The 18,681-nt window shown below is 40.9% G+C and overlaps 1 protein-coding gene across 1 annotated transcript in view; it reads right to left on the bottom strand.

Annotated features, from left to right (window-relative positions):
• The window catches only part of LOC140367399 (thyrotropin-releasing hormone-degrading ectoenzyme-like), a 132,835-nt gene that overhangs the window by 25,212 nt on the left and 88,942 nt on the right, over positions 1–18,681 (bottom strand). Inside the window, exons 6-12 of the mRNA XM_072453866.1 lie at positions 16,393–16,506; positions 7,975–8,112; positions 7,802–7,867; positions 5,759–5,824; positions 5,098–5,276; positions 968–1,056; positions 27–160 (exon numbers count right to left, since the gene is read on the bottom strand). Of these exons, the coding sequence (XP_072309967.1) occupies positions 27–160; positions 968–1,056; positions 5,098–5,276; positions 5,759–5,824; positions 7,802–7,867; positions 7,975–8,112; positions 16,393–16,506 (786 nt within the window). The remainder of the gene's footprint in view (positions 1–26; positions 161–967; positions 1,057–5,097; positions 5,277–5,758; positions 5,825–7,801; positions 7,868–7,974; positions 8,113–16,392; positions 16,507–18,681) is intronic.

Raw genomic sequence — 18,681 nt, forward strand, 5'->3', positions numbered from 1 at the left:
AACATATACAGACTGAAGTCGCTCACTTGAGGATTGGCGTGTAGCTGCTGAATGAGGAGTTTCCAGTTCTGGAGGTCATAGTTCACTCTGAAATAACCCGTCTGATTGATGTTACCGAGTAACCACATGTTCTCGTGCATCTCACCAATTCTGTGTGATTCTGCAAAAATCAAGCACAAATCAAGTCATAAATAGTCTCAGCCCTTTACCGTAAATTAACCTTTGTTTTTTACTATCAATAAGAACAATATTTTATTTTATTGGAGAAAATGTTAAGTAGCTTTCCATTTTCTTAATTACTGATCTAGCCAACAAAACAACACTTTGATTTATTGATTGATTATAAGTGTAATTAAACTAAATGGATAGTTGTTTACTTGGTAATATCAGAGCTTTATCAGACCATGTTTTCTTTGGTGGTTTAGCATAAAGCCAGAGGTAGAGTTCGGCCGCTTCAATAGAAATGGAAGACATTAGCTGAGTGTATTGAACAAGTGAATGGAGACCTTGTTCTGGCCAACTGAACACAATCACAGAGTGGGCAAGAAAAGCTGAGAGAAGCCTCTGTAAATGAATGTATGTGATGAACCCAACCTGCCGTGTTTTGTTCACTTTGTCTAACATCACTTTCCTGCAAAAAAAGGGCCTCTTTCGTGAGGAAATGAGGTTGTGAGCTTTAGTGGAGCAGTGTACTGTTTGCTGCTGCAGAACAACCAACAGAAGAAAACAAGGGAAATAGCTGTTGACCTGAGTTTCGACCTACTTCCAAAAGTTTCTCCCCGTTGTTGGAAATAAACTGTTTACCTGATCTGGGCTTTTCTTATGAGGGAACTTTGAAGCAGGGTGAAGCCCTCTGTTACTCACAGATTAAACTTCGCACCATTGAGTGTCATTCGTCTTTAAATCTTGAAGAATAGAAATGAACCAACAGTGGATATAATGTGTATGTATATAAGCTGTATCATACCTGTTTTGTTATTGATCCAGAGGAGCTTCTCTGTACTGATCATTGATGCGTTTCCCATGGCAACTGTCAGCGGCACTTGCCACTGTAAACTAGACAAAGGAGAAGGATTGTAAATGACCAGGAGAATAGACTTTTAGTTCAGGCGCATTGGCACAAGAGGAAGATGGTCACTAGAGGCAGTCAAAAATACATTTTGCTGTTTTTATTGAAACCTTTGTCTTCACAAGCGCATTATACGTTAACTCTTAGACAAAGGCCTTTGATGTGTTTGGAGCCACAGAGGCCCATGACCCACTTTCACAACACAGTACATTTCTATCAGCTTAAACTGCAATAACTAATTATATTTGCAAAGTAACTTCAGAGTAATGAAATTCTAAAAATAATCAATAATCTTTAACAGCAACAATCTGCCATGTTGGTGCTGATTAAACTGTTGTAATTAGTGTACAGAGGAAATGCGATGCATGAAGCGGACAATGAAATTACAGTAACACACATTCCAAAATGAAGAATAAAAGATTGTCATTGGAATACACTTTCTATAATTACTTCCTCTAAAAGCACCATGTTGGTTTTATTTCTCGTTAGCATTTTAATTAAAATGTTTTTTAATTACAGCTAATAAACTTGGAGTAAGTGTTTAAAACTGCGATTTGTGAAGTGTGGAATGAAAGGAAAATAGGCTTAGTTCAAGTCATACAACTGTCCTAACTAAGCGACATTTAATAATCCAACACTATTGTCTGTCACCGGGGGCAACAGAGGATCGATACGACTGCCTGGCAACTGAAATCATTCTGATATTCATGTGTGATTGACAGAAAAGGTCAGCACACTGGGCATCAAAAAGTCTGCAACGGAGAAGACGGAGAGTAAATGCATACACAATCTAATAGCACATTTCTAGATGCCCAAAAACTCACTGGTTGCAGTGTTCACTTGCTCCACAGGTACAGCTGCCCTGGGGCATTCTGTTGGACAACTGCCAATCTTCTGGTTGCAATGGTTGTCTGTTACCAAAACCATACGTCTTTAAACAAAAATGTATTACTGTCTGCTTAGTTCATGACATCATTACACAAATCTTTTGGCTAACCTGTCTTGCCTCATCTACAGGAAGACGCGTGCCGATTTGAAGAAAAATGGCAACATTGAAAGAATGCACTACAATAAATCATATCCTCCCTCATTTGCTCTACTGTTCGTTTCATGCTGCTTTTAATTATTTATCTTTGATATTAAGTAACTAACTTTGCTGGAGAAAAATGGAAATAAATTCCTTTTTCATGAGCTAATAATAATTCCTGTCGTCTCTAATAGAAGCATATTGAATCAGCGTGTGTTTATCTGCTCCCTGTAGTTGCAGTCACAGCGGCGGACTGTGACACAAATCCAGTTTGATTTCTTCTCGGTGTCATTACGCCGACCTCGGCGTCCTCAGGTTTGTCCTTGTCTATGTTCTTGTCAGCTCACTTCTTTAGAGAGCATTTATTTCTTTTAGTTTTATACGCCTGTTTGATGCGAGGAGGCATAGAAGCGGCTGCATGAAAAGAAATACAATAGAAAAACTATTCTATATAGTGTCACCTTCAGAGCCAAATTTGAGTTATACAGAAACATAAAATAACATAAGGCAAACTCCAACTTAAAGAGGTTACTAATAGTCTACACAACATCATTTATTGATTCTGGATTGTGGTCTGAAAGTGGATCATTATCTTCGGGATGTATTTTTGTGGATGTGGTAGCGCAGGCCCCGCCCTGTTGACAGTATAATAATTGTTGTGCCTTTCAGCAATACAACTGACACGTTTGCGTGTCAGGATACAAGCTACTACCACCAAAAGAACAAAACACACATAGGTACTTCTGCCCCACTCGGACTTTTCCTGTATGTACTGCGACTGAACCATGAAAGCACTAAAGGTACTCTGTTAACATCATATAAAGTCTCATTTAATGCCCAAAAACCTGAAGATTGTTGGTCTTAAAATTATTACTGGAAAGAGCTTACGTATGTCGTCTTCTTGCCTTCTACCTGCCTTTGCCTTTCCTCTGCTATTCCTCTCCTGAGCCTGTATCCACACAGCTCTGATAGTCTGACTAGAGTCCCAACATGTGTCCAGCAGATAAGAGAAAGTCTAAATCTAGTGAACAGCATGCAGCGCTGCAGGGCCACTGTGCTGTAAACTACAGTATTACAGGATTCACAAGTCGCCTCTGATTTCCCGCACCACAATCACTACAGCAGTGATGAAAGTTCACAACCGCACATTTTGCTTTTATGAGCACCCCTGAGTGTGTCTGAGTGGGGCCTCTCGAGACACAAAGAGTAGAGCGCGCTGACAACAATAAGTACAGTTCATTGGATCACGAATAACAATGGGAGCTGAAGAGCAAGAAGGGAAAGAGCTCAAATGACAGGGAAAACTAACCACAAACACAGAGAGAGAGAAGGGGGAGAGAGAGAGAAAACGAGAGAGCGAGAGAGGGGGAGAGAGACAGACAGAGAGAGAGAAAGAGAGAGAGAAAGAAAGAGAGATATGGAGGGAGAGAGAGAAATAGAGATGGAGGGTGAGGGAGGGAGAGAGAGACAGAGAAAGAGAGAGAGAAAAGAGAGAGAGAAAAAGAGAGAGAGAAAGAGAAAGAGAGAGAGAAAAGAGAGAGAGAAAAAGAGAGAGGGAGAAAGAGAGAGAGAAAAGAGAGAGATGTGATTGGACAGCACAAAAACAAATAGGATAACAGCAATTACAGAAATTATAAGGTGAAAAGTAGGAAGGAATGTAATGAACTATTGATGTCAAAAGAAAAGTGGGTCGATAAAACAGCGAGAGATGAACTCCAGAGGTTGTGAAAGACATGAATAAAACATCTCCAAAATCAATTATAAATGAAATATAAATGTTGTAAAGGTGGTAAAGAATGTGCAGGAAATGTTTTTTTTTTTCTAGAAGAGGCAGCAGCGTGATCAGTGGGAACAAACTCAGAGCTTACTGAGGTGTGAAAGGGTGATACCAGGAGGAGGCACAGCTCCTCTAAGAAACTGGATAATGTGAAGAAGAGAGCCGAAAAATACTGACGAGCAGCTGACCCGACGGGACCGGTCAGATAGCAAGGCCAGAGCATCGGGCCTGGGTAGTTCTGCTCAAAATCTTTATCATTATGTGCCGTAAATAGTCGTTCAAATAAGTTCTACAGCAACAGTTAATAATAAAGTCCTGTTATGTGTGCTACTTTAGCTACAAACTCTAATTCAGTTTGACAAGTTGTTGTGGATTAAAGCTTGTAATAAGACGTAGAGTGAATTAAATGGTTGACGTAAAGATTGATTGTTTTTTGATTGTTCATATAAGTTCAGTGACTTTATGCTGTGTATAAAATCAAAAACCCAGAAACTAATCAATGCTAAAACTAGTATCGAAATAGATACTACTCCACTGAACAGGTATCAATATAAGCGATATTGATATTGATACCTTCTGGGATTTTTGGCTTGCGCGCCCCCTGTAGGCAGAAAGTGAGTGCAGCAGGCGAGAGTTAGGTCTGTTTTGGCTGTTATTTGCTGTTTTATGACCGACATTTCTGTTGATTTTGTTCTATATAATAGTCAACTACACTTTATCTCTGGAACTGTGCCCAAAAATCTAGGAAGACAAACTTAAAAGAGAGCAAATAAACGGGCCACTTATGACTCTAATGTTAAATACAGCTCCACATTATCCAGAGCCACAGTAATTATCATCATTATGTTAGCAAACCAACAACAGACTTTAACATGTGACCGTGGAACTGTGAGGACATGTTCTGTCTAGTCTTATTCCACTCACACTGAAGTGAATTTGAGTGTTAAAACTTTCTGAAACTTTTACCCAAGCCCCCGATGTCTTTGGCCACAACCACAATCCAGAAAACGTTAGATAGTGATCTCAAATCGGGTGAGTTGTTTATTAGCTCCACCATTGCTCCATTCGCGGTGTTGTGTTTTCTGCCAACCTAAAAAATACTATTATTGTCTGATGAAAATCACATTCTACGGTTTTAAAAAGAAAAGACAAAAACAGTAACTAAATTGGAAATGCTGGTATTGTGAATGAATGTGGTGACATTGGAATCCCCGGGAGGCTGACCTGTGGTTGCCCCTGTGATCTTGTCCATACAGGAAGTGCTCCTGGCTCACTATGATGTAATGCGTCGGGAGTTGCTCTGATTGGTTCTTGCTGATGGTTATGACTGGATAACCCATTTGTAGAGTCCATCTGTCCATCATCTGTCCAATGTTGATGTACCGCCCGTCGGATCGCATCGCCTGATTGAAAAACACAGCATGCCAATTTAAATGACTGACACGTTTAACCCTTCAGAGGCAGCCGGGACAAACTAAACAAGAGTTGACGGACTGCGGGCGATTAGAGCTGTGATTGGTTTCCAGATAATCAGCGAGGTGGGGCTCATTATGGTAGAAGTTCATCCCTGGTGTAATCAGCATGGCAACAGAGGCGACTGTAATTAGTGGAGCGCCTTTGTGCGTGTGACAAACAACACTGAGACTCTCATCTCGACATGTCAGTCAGAAACATGGGCCTTTTTAATCTTCCTCTCATTATGTGTCCCTCATTAGAGACACTTGTTCTGTCATTAACATCTGCAGGTGTCGGAGGTTCCTGTGTCCCGCCTGAGTGAGGGGCAGGTCACAAGTTTGAATCCCCGCTAATGAGCAAGGCACTGTCACGACTAGACTATAAAAGATGGGGCTTCACTGAGAGGTAATGAGGGAAGTCACTGTGTTACCTGGGACAGTTTGTTCCACAGGTCGTCCCGGGCCGCGTTGCTGTACATATGACTTAGGAGGTAATCCTGAAGAAAGACAGAAGGGAGGAAAAACAGGACAACTTTAAGCGCAGGTATATGGCAGACGTGATCGACAGTGTGTGGTAAAAATTGCCTCATGTCAGCCAACGTTTTAGTGAAATATAGTAATTGGGGAGGCGATTGTGAAGCTGCAGATATTTTGTGATCTCAGAGCGAAAAAGGCAGAAATTGTATGATCAGTCGAGTGAATAAAGTTTGACTCACAAAAGGCAAGTTGAAAAGCACAAGTATAAAAGTCTCGACAAGTACAATTATTTTTTTTAAGCTATAAAAGAGCCTGCTTAGTTTAAATGCTGCAGGTGTTAGACGTCCTCTGGCAGCTTCCTTTGTCAAATATGTGTGGTTGAAACCGAGCAGCAGATAGGTGTGATCTGACAGATGCTAGAAAAATGTATGAAATCCTCCAGCTGGTTCGTCATGTGCAGCAGTATTTCTGAGGACGTGCAAAACAACAGAATCCACCAAGAGCTGATTTAAAAACACAAGAATGATGGAATTGCAATGTATTTGTCTTGTAAAATAGGCAATCTGTCACAGAGTGGAAACTAGTCATTTGTCCAACAAGAACAACCCCATCGGTTTTCGGCCAAACTCATTTCCTCTGAGGGGGAATTGGGATGTGTTGAAGGACCTTAAGAAGTTGCTTAGGTTTACAAAATAACATGAAAAATAAGAAAGTACAAAAGGGAAGGGGAAAAGAAAATGGTGACTTCAAATGTGTTTTGCTTGCCTAAGATTCGGTACAGAAAGTAAATGTTATACTTTGGCTATAAAGCTGTAGTGAAAGTCAATGCAGCATGGCTTTTTACTGCTCATGTGTTCAAAACTGTTCAAAAATATACTATCCTTCAAAAAGGCATACCTCTATTTATCTCTTGTATTTTGTCCCTTATTAGACTTGGAAAAGACAAGGTCATTTGTTAAGTAGTAGCAATATGGTATTACAGCCGCCCTGGTGTAAACTTCATTTAAATCCTTTGTATACACAAAGTATTGGCAAGGAGAGCCTTCCATTGAAAATAACTGTTTTCCAGTTTTGTGGTTTAACCTTTACCTCCTGCTTTTATGGGGGCTCTCCAGGCAGCTGCAGGATTTAGTTTTTTTTTAAAAGCACAAGTTTCTACAGAATTAAAGCATTTCCAATTAATTTAAAACAATATGCATGGTTATTCTCCTAAAATGAATTGTGACATTGTGAAGCCTTATAATATTGTGACTTTTACATTAACGTCCTTTTGTTTTGACTAATAAACATTGCAGGCTGGTTATTAAGCAGAATTCCCCTTTTTTTTGACAAAACCTCTCATCCAGGAGTGATCCATGGTAAAAAAGGTTTCAAAGGAAGTTATCTGCCATCCAGAAGCCCTTGACGTTGACTTTTGGATGGCAGAATTGTCCAGATGACTGTCATTGAAACTTTTTCTAATATATATATATTCTTTCTATTTTAAACATTCAACCAACTTTCATTTACTGGACCAATGCCAAGGCTATAAGCACAAGCTAACAGAGTTTTCCAAATGGTCCGAATGATTTAAACATATTACACTTTGCTGTAAATTCTCCCTGCTTACTGTTCACAGAAGAAGTGCATTGTGGGAAAGTGCTGCTGGTTCATCAGTGTTTAAAGAGTCAGTGAGTTTCAGGTCAGTGACAGTCTCTGCATAAGAATTAGGACATGGATAGTGTGGGCGACTGAGCATGGGAAATACTCATCAATACATTTACATGATTATACAAATCAATATTAAGTGCACATCTACGTCAGTTAGAAGAATATTAACTTGAACAACAGTGATGGCCTACAGCAGCAGCATGTTTAAATTGCTGCTGTGTTGGGCATAAACACTCTCCCACTGCATAAAACTAGAGGAGACAGGCTTTCTGGAGGGAAAATATTTCAGCTGAATCTCTACAGGCCTGGCCATGTCCAGATAAGTAACTAAACACTTTACAACTTACATTGAGTCCTTTCTGGAACAGGGGCTGACCCATCACATTGGCCAGCATCCGGATCAAGGCAGCCCCCTGCAAACACAGTCCAAGTTTAGACATTCTAAACATTCTAACATAAAAACACAGGATGACAGTCCAGCCGTCAAATGCTCTTAACTAGAAAGAAACAGGGAATTTACTTTTTTGTAGGCAATCCAGTCAAAAACTCTGTCGATGTCTGTGGCCTGCTGGACTTCCTGTGAGATGGGGTGGGAGGAGCTTAAGCCATCCAATAACATCACTTCATGGAGGACATCTGTTAAGAAGCGCTGCTTTTCCTATAAAACATACATATAATTCTGTGACTCTTTTTATTGTAACTTTAGTCTTGGTTGGTTTATTGTAATCAATACAACTGAATTCTTGTTGTGAGTAACTTTTTGCTGAACATATTTCGAATTGTTCAACAGAAAATGTATTATATCTCAATAAAACCTTTTGTGGTTGAGCAGCTGGTTTGATAAGACATGGATTTGGAACTCTATCCTCTCAATTTTATCTTATTGTTTCAGTGAGCATTTTCATTTGGACTTGTTCCACTGTATAATTCCATCCCTCCATTTTACCAGTTATCTGCAAACATGTTGAGATTCGTCAAACTCTGTCTGAATTTCCAGGGGATATGAGAGCTTGGTTGATGTGCAGTGCAGTCTAATTCATGGATTACAGTGTTTACTGAGGAGATTTCCTTTTAATGATGCTCCATCTTGTTAAGCAATATGTTGTCGGCTTATTAACTTCTAGCCATTAATGAACTGCATTAATAGTGACATCCTTTGAAATTTATACTATGCAGGCTAAATGAAGGCTCAATGGATTTTAGAGATTAGTGCGTAGTTTTAATGCCTCAGGATTTTATGATGTGTTTTTGAGGCACTTCTTCGCATGAATATCCATAAAATTGAACAAAGTACAGCACCTGGAGAGTAGGGCTGAACACTTTTGCCAAAAATCATAATTGCTATTTTTTTCCCAGGGATATTGCGATTGTGATTTAATTGTGATTATTTTTTACTGTATTAAAATCAAGCAAAAAAGCCCATGTTAACCATATTAACAGTATTAGTGACAATCCAAGACATCTGTGTATTTATTTTCTGTGCCAGGGTCATAGTCTGCAAAATAGGCTTTGTAACTGACCAATGAGACGCCTCCCCTCTCTGTGCGCGCTCTCACCTGTCTGCAGTGAGCATGGGCATGGACTATCTCAAAGGTGGGAGGACCAAGTAGTGTGGGGGTGATTCTTGCTTTTTGGGCCATTTTTACAGATTTCTTACAGCTGAAGAAGTGTGAGTCAAATCACGGCTTTTAGTCTTACCATGGTCTAAAGACTAAACCTGAGGTCAATAACTATTTGTAAATCACCTTCTCTATTCAAGCTGTGCCCCTGATGTTAAGCCTATTTTGTAAAGCAGTTCTTTATTTCAATTAAAATATTGCTCAGCTGTACAGACTTTGCCAAATAGAAAAGGAAAAATCCTGTTTATATTCAAGTCCGCTACCTGCTTGTCTCCAGGGAGATGTTATTGCTTTGCCTGGAATGTCCCACTATGGCATTTATTCAATTACAGGGTTAGAGCTTCCCTGAAATGAAAATAAATCTGCATTCTCACTGTGAGCAGGGTCACCGCTCCACGGATCTGAGCTGTAACTGAGATTGGAGGGCCCCCTGCTCGTCTCCATGGAGATCATATATTCAGTAAATCACAGCTGAATGTTAAATGTAATTTCTATCATTCTCCTCTTTTGAATGTAGGCCTGATTTAGTCATATTTCAGACACTAACATGCAAATTAAACAATTTGGCGCCATTATCGATTGCTAGTTAGACTCGCGGTGAATTAATCTGCTGTATTTAAAGTAAAGAAGAACATAAGAAGTTTATATTTAAATGATCCCTGAATGAAATGAGAATAAATAAAACCTCCTGCTTCCTCCTCTGCCCTGTGCACTCATGGAGCCCGCAACTCAGAGTTCACTTAAAAGAGGGAGTTTCATGGCAGTTTGCACTATCAGCAAATATCAGCAGAAGGTCGGATGTCATTGTGATGAGCAGCTAAACATTTAGTGGTAGACCTACATTTTACATTTAGGTCTACCACTAACGTGCATGGAATGAGGAAGTGATAGACACGCACAAGCAACAGCTATATAGGCCTAAATCGCCAAAGTAGTGACAGTTTGCGGTATAAGTTCAACTAATTAGACTTGAACAGAAAGGGAGAAGCGAAAGAGCGCAGTGGGACCCACTAACACCCGAATGAAGGAAGCAATATAAATACACATGGAGAATCCATTTGTCAGATACGCAAATCGCCAAAGTAGAGACATTAGCAGAGTAAATTTTGCTATTTAGAAAATAGAGGGAGGCAAGAGTGCAGAGAAATGAGGGTCAGTGTGGCATTTATGAAAGCCTAATTCCTTAACGGTGGCAGCGTAATGAAGGCTGATATTTTCATCAGATCTACTCGATCTAATGTGCACCTGAACCGCACAGACACGCGGAGGACTCGGGAGGAGCAGAGTGTAAAACGATGAAGCTGCAAATAGAGGCTACACTCACAGGGCTGCACAGAACGTGCTGCTCACCTCCAAATGCAGGATGCATGTGTGGCTTCTGAAAGGCCATAATTGCGTGCATCTGAGATGACATAATCTCGATGTAATCGCAAATGCAATTAATCGTTATTGCGTAATAAGCTATAGCGAAGAGCATGACTGCTCCTATCCACAACTAAACATTGCCAAAAGTACTGACATTTCAAGTTGATCAAAATTTAAATCTATACATGGGTTAACCAATATAAACTGTGCTGTCTAACAGTGCCACATGTAAACGGAGTGAGTCCAGAGACCACAATAAATGATGCCATTAGTAAACGAGCTAAGTGGCACTGTGGATAGGAGTACAGCAAAGTGGTGAGGAGCAGAGAGACTAAATGAGACATCCTTTTTAATTAGCCGAGCCTTTAATTCACCTGAAGTTCACACAGACACATATGGCAGCTGTGAACCAGATGGACCCACATGTGGACGCACAGCTAATAGGCCAACAAACACACAAAGCATCAACACAGGCTGAAGGACGGCAGCTGCTACAAGCCCAGTGCCATCACAGTCATCATTTTCACTACAACCTTTGTAAGTGACACTGGAGTGGCTTTGGGTATAACCATCAGTTTTACTGACTCGGTTTCTATTATGTTGTATGACCAGCATCTATTTATTGCATTTAGTAAATGTTGTATTTACTATGTTTTTTTGAAAGGATTTTTTGGGCCCGTAGGTTTTATTTGACAGGATAGTACAGGGTGAAATGGGGATTTTGAACTCATGACGCTGTGGCAGTCCATCGCTGGTCAGTTGTGCCTAATTGCAACACAAACAACATCCACTTAATCTGATGTTTTGTTTTGTTTTTACCCAAAGTTTTATGCTGAGATGGTGACACAAGGCAGGCAACCTGTTGTTTGAAGTATTTTATTTTACTTATTGTGGTTAAAGTTACTTTAATATTCATCATGAGGTGTTTCCCATTAATAGATAAGACATGAGTGGTCCCTGTATATAATAAAATATTAATTATAGGCACATTAATGTGGAAACACTCATTTCATGTCGCTCATGTTTTTATTCTGTTTGTACGTATTTATTTATTTTTTATTTTATTTATTTTTTACTTTATTTATTTTTTACTTTATTTAGTGCACCGACCGGGGACTCCGTTGTTCTACTGGGGGACTTCAACGCCCACGTGGGCAATTACAGTGACACCTGGAGAGGGGTGATCGGGAGGAACGGCTTCCCCCATCCGACCCGAGCGGTGTTCAGTTATTGGACTTCTGTGCTAGCCACGGATTGTCCATAACAAACACCATGTTCAAGCACAAGGGACCTCAGTGCACGTGGCACCAGGACACCCTAGGCCGGAGGCCAATGATCGACTTTGTTGTTGTGTCATCTGACCTCCGGCCGCGTGTCTTGGACACTCGGGTGAAGAGAGGGGCAGAGTTGTCAACCGATCACCACCTGGTGATGAGTTGGATCCGCTGGCGGAGGAGGAAGCCGGACAGACTTGGCAGACCCAAGCGCATTGTGAGGGTCTGTTGGGAATGTCTTGCAGAGCCCTCTGTCAGTAGGGAATTCAACTCGCACCTCCGGGAGAGCTTCTCCCATGTCCCGGGGGAGGCTGGGGACATTGAGTCCGAGTGGACCATGTTCTCCGCCTCCATTGTTGATGCGGCTGCTCGGAGCTGTGGTCGCAAGGTCTCCGGTGCCTGTCGTGGCAGCAACCCCCGAACTCGGTGGTGGACACCGGAAGTAAGGGATGTTAGACTGAAGAAGGAGGCCTCTCAGGCCACTCTAGCTTGTAGGTCTCCGGAGGTCATCGACGGGTATCGGAGTTCGGGGAGGCCATGGAGGAGGACTATCGGTCGGCCCCAAAGAAATTCTGGCAAACCGTCCGGCGCCTCAGGAGGGGGAAGCAGTGCCTCACCAACACCGTTTACGGTGCGGGTGGAGACCTGCTGACCTCGACTGGGGATGTCGTCGGACGGGTTAGGGTTAGGGTCTTCCGAAGAGGAAGTAGAGACCGGGGACTCAGAGGCTGGCTCATCCATCACCCAAGCTGAAGTCACTGAGGTTGTTCGCAAACTCCTCGGTGGCAGGGCTCCGGGGGTGGATGAGATCCGCCCTGAGTACCTAAAGTATCTGGATGTTGTAGGACTGTCTTGGTTGACACGTCTCTGCAACATCGCGTGGCGGTCGGGGACAGTGCCTCTGGACTGGCAGACCGGGGTGGTGGTCCCTCTGTTCAAGAAGGGGGACCGGAGGGTGTGTTCCAACTACAGAGGGATCACACTCCTCAGCCTCCCGGGTAAGGTCTATTCCAAGGTACTGGAAGCCTCGGATTCAGGAGGAGCAGAGTGTTTTTTTTTCCTGGTCGTGGAACACTGGACCAGCTCTATACTCTCCATCGGGTGCTCGAGGGTTCATGGGAGTTTGCCCAACCAGTCCACATGTGCTTTGTGGATCTGGAGAAGGCTTTCGACCGTGTCCCTCGGGGTGTCCTTTGGGGGGTGCTCCGGGAGTACGGGGTCCGGGGCCCTTTGCTCAGGGCTGTCCGGTCCCTGTATGACCGGAGCAGGAGCTGTGTTCACATTGCCGGCAGTAAGTCAGACCTGTTCCCAGTGCATGTTGGACTCCGCCAGGGCTGCTCTTTGTCACCGGTTCTGTTCATAATTTTTATGGACAGAATTTCTAGGCGCAGTCAGGGGTCGGAGGGTGTCCGGTTTGGGGACCACAGGATCTCATCTCTGCTGTTTGCAGACGATGTTGTCCTGATGGCTCCATCAAACCCGGACCTGCAACATGCACTGGGACGGTTTGCAGCCGAGTGTGAAGTGGCTGGGATGAGAATCAGCACCTCCAAATCCGAGGCCATGGTTCTTGACCGGAAAAAGGTGGCTTAGATGTCTAAAGGTGACTTAAAGCAGATTTTGGATTGTCCTCACTATTTAAACCTAACCCTATTTCCCGTTTATTGGACAGGAAAGGACAGGACATGGGAGAAGGGAGGACATGGAATAAACTGTCAGAGTCAGGATTCAGGCAACACGGTTAATATTTTATACAAAGGCATTTATTTCACACACTGTAGGTACTAACTCAGTGGGCTATGTTTGTTTCTTCACAATTTTCTCTCATTCCCCATTCATGCAGCTGATTCTGCAGTAGGCTACTATAGTCATTTATTTGGTTATTTATGGAGCAGAAAACATTTTAATGATTAACAAGCTTTTTTCAAGACGTCCATCATCGTCCCTGTCCCCAAGAAGCCCCGAATCACTGGACTTAATGCTCTATGTAATTTATATATGTCAATAAATGATTGAATCTATTTTTCAAAATAATTTGATTGTGTGTGTACTTGAATACAAACATAACATTACAGTTCAATGTACAGTATAAATAAATAAATACAATTTTAAAAAGTTGCAAATTAATACATTGCAAAAACTATTACCCATACATGGCCATAGTATGTCTACACCTGCGTGAAACCTACCCAAATACATATTCAATAAATGATTGAAGCTTGAAATAATACTCGTGCACTACATAGAAATAGTACATTTGGGTTGAGTATTGGGTCTTTCAGAAGCTTTGATTATATATATTTGATTAACAATGCAGTGAAGACCTGCTTCTAGTTCACTGCAGTCTTTTACACTAATACTCGAGTCATAGTCTGTGTGTTTTCCCTGCTGCACAGAGACAATGCAAACAGAAACTGCATTTTAAATAAATAAATTTATCATAAATTAATAGCATCACCGGGAAAGAGCTGCTTTATCATTGTTGTGCTTGTTATTGGAGAATCACTTTGTTTCTATTAACGCACCCAGCCAGGCGGAACAACGGTAACAGGGATTTAAATATGCCACGCAGTTCACAGACGAGCAGCATGCATGGCACAGATAAGTACTGAGGTAGTAGCAGGGAATAAATCATGCCTTATTTAAGTATGGATAAAGGGTGCTTTATTGAATTAATCAATAAAGGCCGGACTTATTAATTGTGATTGCATAAAAATAGCTTGTTTTCCGAACTCAGTGGAAAAATATATGTTATCTCTGGGGTGTGCGCCTCTGGAATAGCAGGGAAAACAGTGCTGGCAAAGAAGAAAGTACAAACCAATCAATGTGTCCTCCTCCTCTGTAACTATCACTTATACTGCTTTAGAAATGAAATTGGAAACGTACATAGTGAGTGCTTTTTTCCATATTTATTTATACTAAAGGAGACATTATGCTTTTTTCAGGAACTTTGTGTTGCTTAACTATAGTTCGGTTCAGTTTACAGTGTGTTCATTTCAACCTCAATATCAATTTAAAGTTTAATAATAGAAACAGGTCCATTGACTTCCTGTTCAAAACTACATAACTGTGTGACATAGTGACATTTCACCGTAAAAAGCAGCGCACTGCCATTTATGTGCTTTTATTTTTGGCGTAAGTGGCATGACATTCTAGAATCCATCGTGTATCACTCTGGGACACAATGAAAGATGTGGATTGAAACACTCGAGCTTCAGTTGCAGGACAATACAGGATTACTCAAACATGCATGAATCAATCAATCAATCAATCAATCAATCAATCAATAAAATACAACTTAAGGGAAACAAATGACGAGGAAAGGTGAATAAAACAAGGTTAAAAGCTCATTAAAGTTGATTTAGCATAATATTTCTCCAAAACAAAAGCAGTGCTGTGTTCAGGGTTCCCAAAGTCGCATGGTGATTTGTCATATCTTTACGCCGGATTCCCTTCTTGATACTTTGAGTGGAATGGGCAATGGAAGTGAGAGAGTTCATGTTGAATTTGAGGTGTTAATAAGTAAATAAATCAACTGTTATACCTATTATCTTAAATTAAACCGTGGCATTTTTGTGGTAGATTGATGTGGTTGCTTTTGTTCCCCAAAAACAAAAATCCATTGAACAATCTGTTTAGATGAAAGTCTCTTGTTGCCACTAATTTTCAGTATATTCCCTAAACAAAACCAAGAAGACACTCTTTCAAGGTGTTGATAAATATTTATTCCCAAGACACAATGTCCTGTTTGCTGCAAACATGTTTTATTATTGAGTGATGAACTGTTAATTGCTGTTTTCCAACAGTTTTTCACTAGACAGTGTTGCAAAACTCCATTTAAATTCCATTTAACTGTCTGACAATAAGAGTCGAATAGTGTTTTGGTTTGTGCAGAATACTGAACATGTGCCAAAACCAACGACCGCAGTGACAACATTTTTAAATGGGATTTTGGTAGAGACACCACCAGACACATCATATTTGACATTTGGGTTTGCTGTAGTTTTTCCTCATCAAGAAGGAGGAGGACAAGGGATGCTCAGGGACAGTTCTCCATTTTCTTGATTCCTGAGGACGTTAATAATCTGCTTCTCTAATATTGACCAATGATTGTGTTTTATTGTTTGATTTTCCAACTTTCTGCTGGTAAAATCTGATTTACAATTTTTTTTTGGTATTTGTCAGTCATTTGCATTTCTAGATTCATTATGCACAGTCCAAAATATGACAGAACATTTGGAGGAATTGAATAGCTTTTTTTTTCCCTTTTTACAGGCACTGTGATTTATGTTTTAACAGTTTGTTCTTTTAAATATGCCCAGGAGCACTAACATTTGAGAGAAGGTTGAAATATGAAGAGTGAAACTAATACTATTTATATTATAATATCCATTTCATACCATGCTTTTAGAGATCTAAAGTGTCTGTAGGTTTTTAAATTAGGATATTTTGTTGTTTGTAAAGGACTTGAAATTGTAGTCTTGCTAATTGCAAATATTTGTTGCAGCTCAGTCCAAGGTGTGCAAAACATCAGACATCAGTACTTATGATCTGCCCTCAAAATATACTTTTTGGCTGGGACCTTAGCTCTGATAAAAGTGAAAGTATTACGAAAAGCATCCAGAAACATGCTCAATTCAAATTGAAGGGTTAAAGCCAGAATAATAAACTTGAACTCACCATGTTCCATTTTGGGAAGAGGAAATCGGTGCCAACATACTCAAAGAAATGTGCAAACCCTTCTTTGAGCCACACGTCCTCCCACCACACCGGGGTCACCAGGTCACCAAACCACTGTGGGCAAAAGAACAAGATATCAAACTTTTATAGCAGCTACAAAAAGTACCACAAAATGATTGGGACTGCGATGCTAAAAGCTGTACTTTGTGCTTGACAGTTGTTATTGTTATCATATTTCCCCATCAAATGTATATGAATGTTTTGCCAGATCTAAGGTAAAAAGAAATAAAATAAAAACGTAAAAACATGTAATAACCACTAACAGATTCTCCCAAGTTAAGTAATGCAACTTAATTTAAGCATTTTAGTCATCTGAAATTTGGTGTGGTTTTGTGAGGATACTTTGATTGCACACCTAACTTTTATGCTCTGATTTCATATGTTATTGTTCCTTGTATGGCAATTATTATAAGTCACACTATTAGTGACAACTATAGTTCCTCAATACATCTACATAATACATGGTTCTTTATCAGCACACAGAATCCTGCAACGATAAAGCAAGCGTAATGATGAATGCTATAAGAATAGGAAGAACAAACACAACCAGATCAGGCCTAGTCTAGGTCTAATGTAGGGCTGAACCAGGTTGAATATTGGACAACACCATGAGAAGGACAAACCGATTAAACTGACTTCTCGTACTACATTCGAGAAACACTGGACTACAGTTTTAAAGCAGGGGAAAATCGCAGCAACACTTTCCCCCCTCATAATCACACTGCTCTATGTGCTCTATACGTTTTAACCAGCACCTTCTTCCTGAACCTGAGCGTCTAAACACCTCTAGTCTAACTAACACAGACTGATGGGCCGTGATTGGACTCCACCGAGCCCCTGGTTGATCCTTAATTTAACGAAGCACCGGTGAAGTTGGGAAAGGTGGAGCACATATAGCGAGAGTAGACCTGATTGTGCTGATAATGGCTGCAAGAGTAATGAGTTTGGACCAGAGCTGTTTCCTGGCACCCAGTGTGAATTACACAGAACAAAGTTTGGGAATAAAACTATGTCTCTGCCAGGTTTGTTTTAGAAGGAGAGTTTTCCCTGTAAATTTTCTAAGCCGGGTTGTAATAGAAGAATAGAAATCCCTTAAATTCACTCGAAACCCTTATTAAAGCTCAGGTCTCCTGGAAGTACACATACAGCACATTTTTATACAGTACCTAAAGAAGTCTATTTGTCATTCATTTGGCAAGTGGCACTGCTTTTGCGCTTATAAATTGTTAATTATTTTAGAGAGCTTAAATATTTTGAACGGCAGGCCAGCCCTCACTCTAATCAGGCCTTGTTTATCCTTAATTCTTTCTTGGACCTCTTTTGATACTGACGCTAACCACTGCAGACAAGGAATACCCCTAAAGATTGGAGAGGCTCTGAGCCAGACCAGCTATTACAATTTGTCCCTTGTCAAATTCAACTAATGGCTCTAACACATCCGGAACAGGCTTTTTTTTAATCCAGCACAAATACAGCACAATATATCCCAGAGAAATACACATTGCATTATTCGTTCACTCAGTGGTGACTGACAGAATGGCTGCTAATCTGCTTCTCCAATCAAATCATTTACTCATAAACCACATTCACATATATAAAATATCTTTTGCTTCTTCCTTAGTGGGTCAATTTTAAAGTCCACTGTGCAGGCTCTGCTTTGCTGCTCCATGGCGACAAGGTGACCTGGTGATGATCAGCCGTTGTTACAGATCAGGTCTGTGGAGAGGCGAGCCTGTTCACTGTAAGAAAGCGTGTTTTACTTGGAAAAACACCTGTATTTCAATGTGGAAACGTCCAGGCAAAGCGATAACATCTCCATGGAGACAAGCTGGTGCAGACCTCTCAAAGTTACAGAGTGCATCTTTCATTAATACTACTATTTGAGTTAAATTACAGTCAAGAGTCCTTCCAAAAATCAAAGTAATTGAGCAATGCTGCTCACAGTCGGAGTGTCGAGGCAGACACACGCGCTCACACGCATACTAATGCCACAGCTTCTCATTTGGGCTAAGATTCAAACTGACCACCCTATGGGAGTTGGCAGACTGCTCAGCTGCTGTCTGGCTCAACAGGCGCTGGTTCTATTCCCTCTGGCAAGGCAGGAGGGACTGGAAAACTAGCTAGATTCAGGAAAACAATATGCTGGCCCTATGATGAAGTGTGTGACCGTGTAAGATGCACACTCGTGCACATTCGAATCATAAGTCCATAGAGGAGGAAACTAACCCA

The sequence above is a fragment of the Eucyclogobius newberryi genome, unplaced genomic scaffold (assembly GCF_026437365.1).
Source record: "Eucyclogobius newberryi isolate DKJ021-1_F unplaced genomic scaffold, fEucNew1.0.hap1 SCAF_2, whole genome shotgun sequence".
In the NCBI taxonomy this organism is placed as follows: Eukaryota; Metazoa; Chordata; class Actinopteri; order Gobiiformes; family Gobiidae; genus Eucyclogobius; species Eucyclogobius newberryi.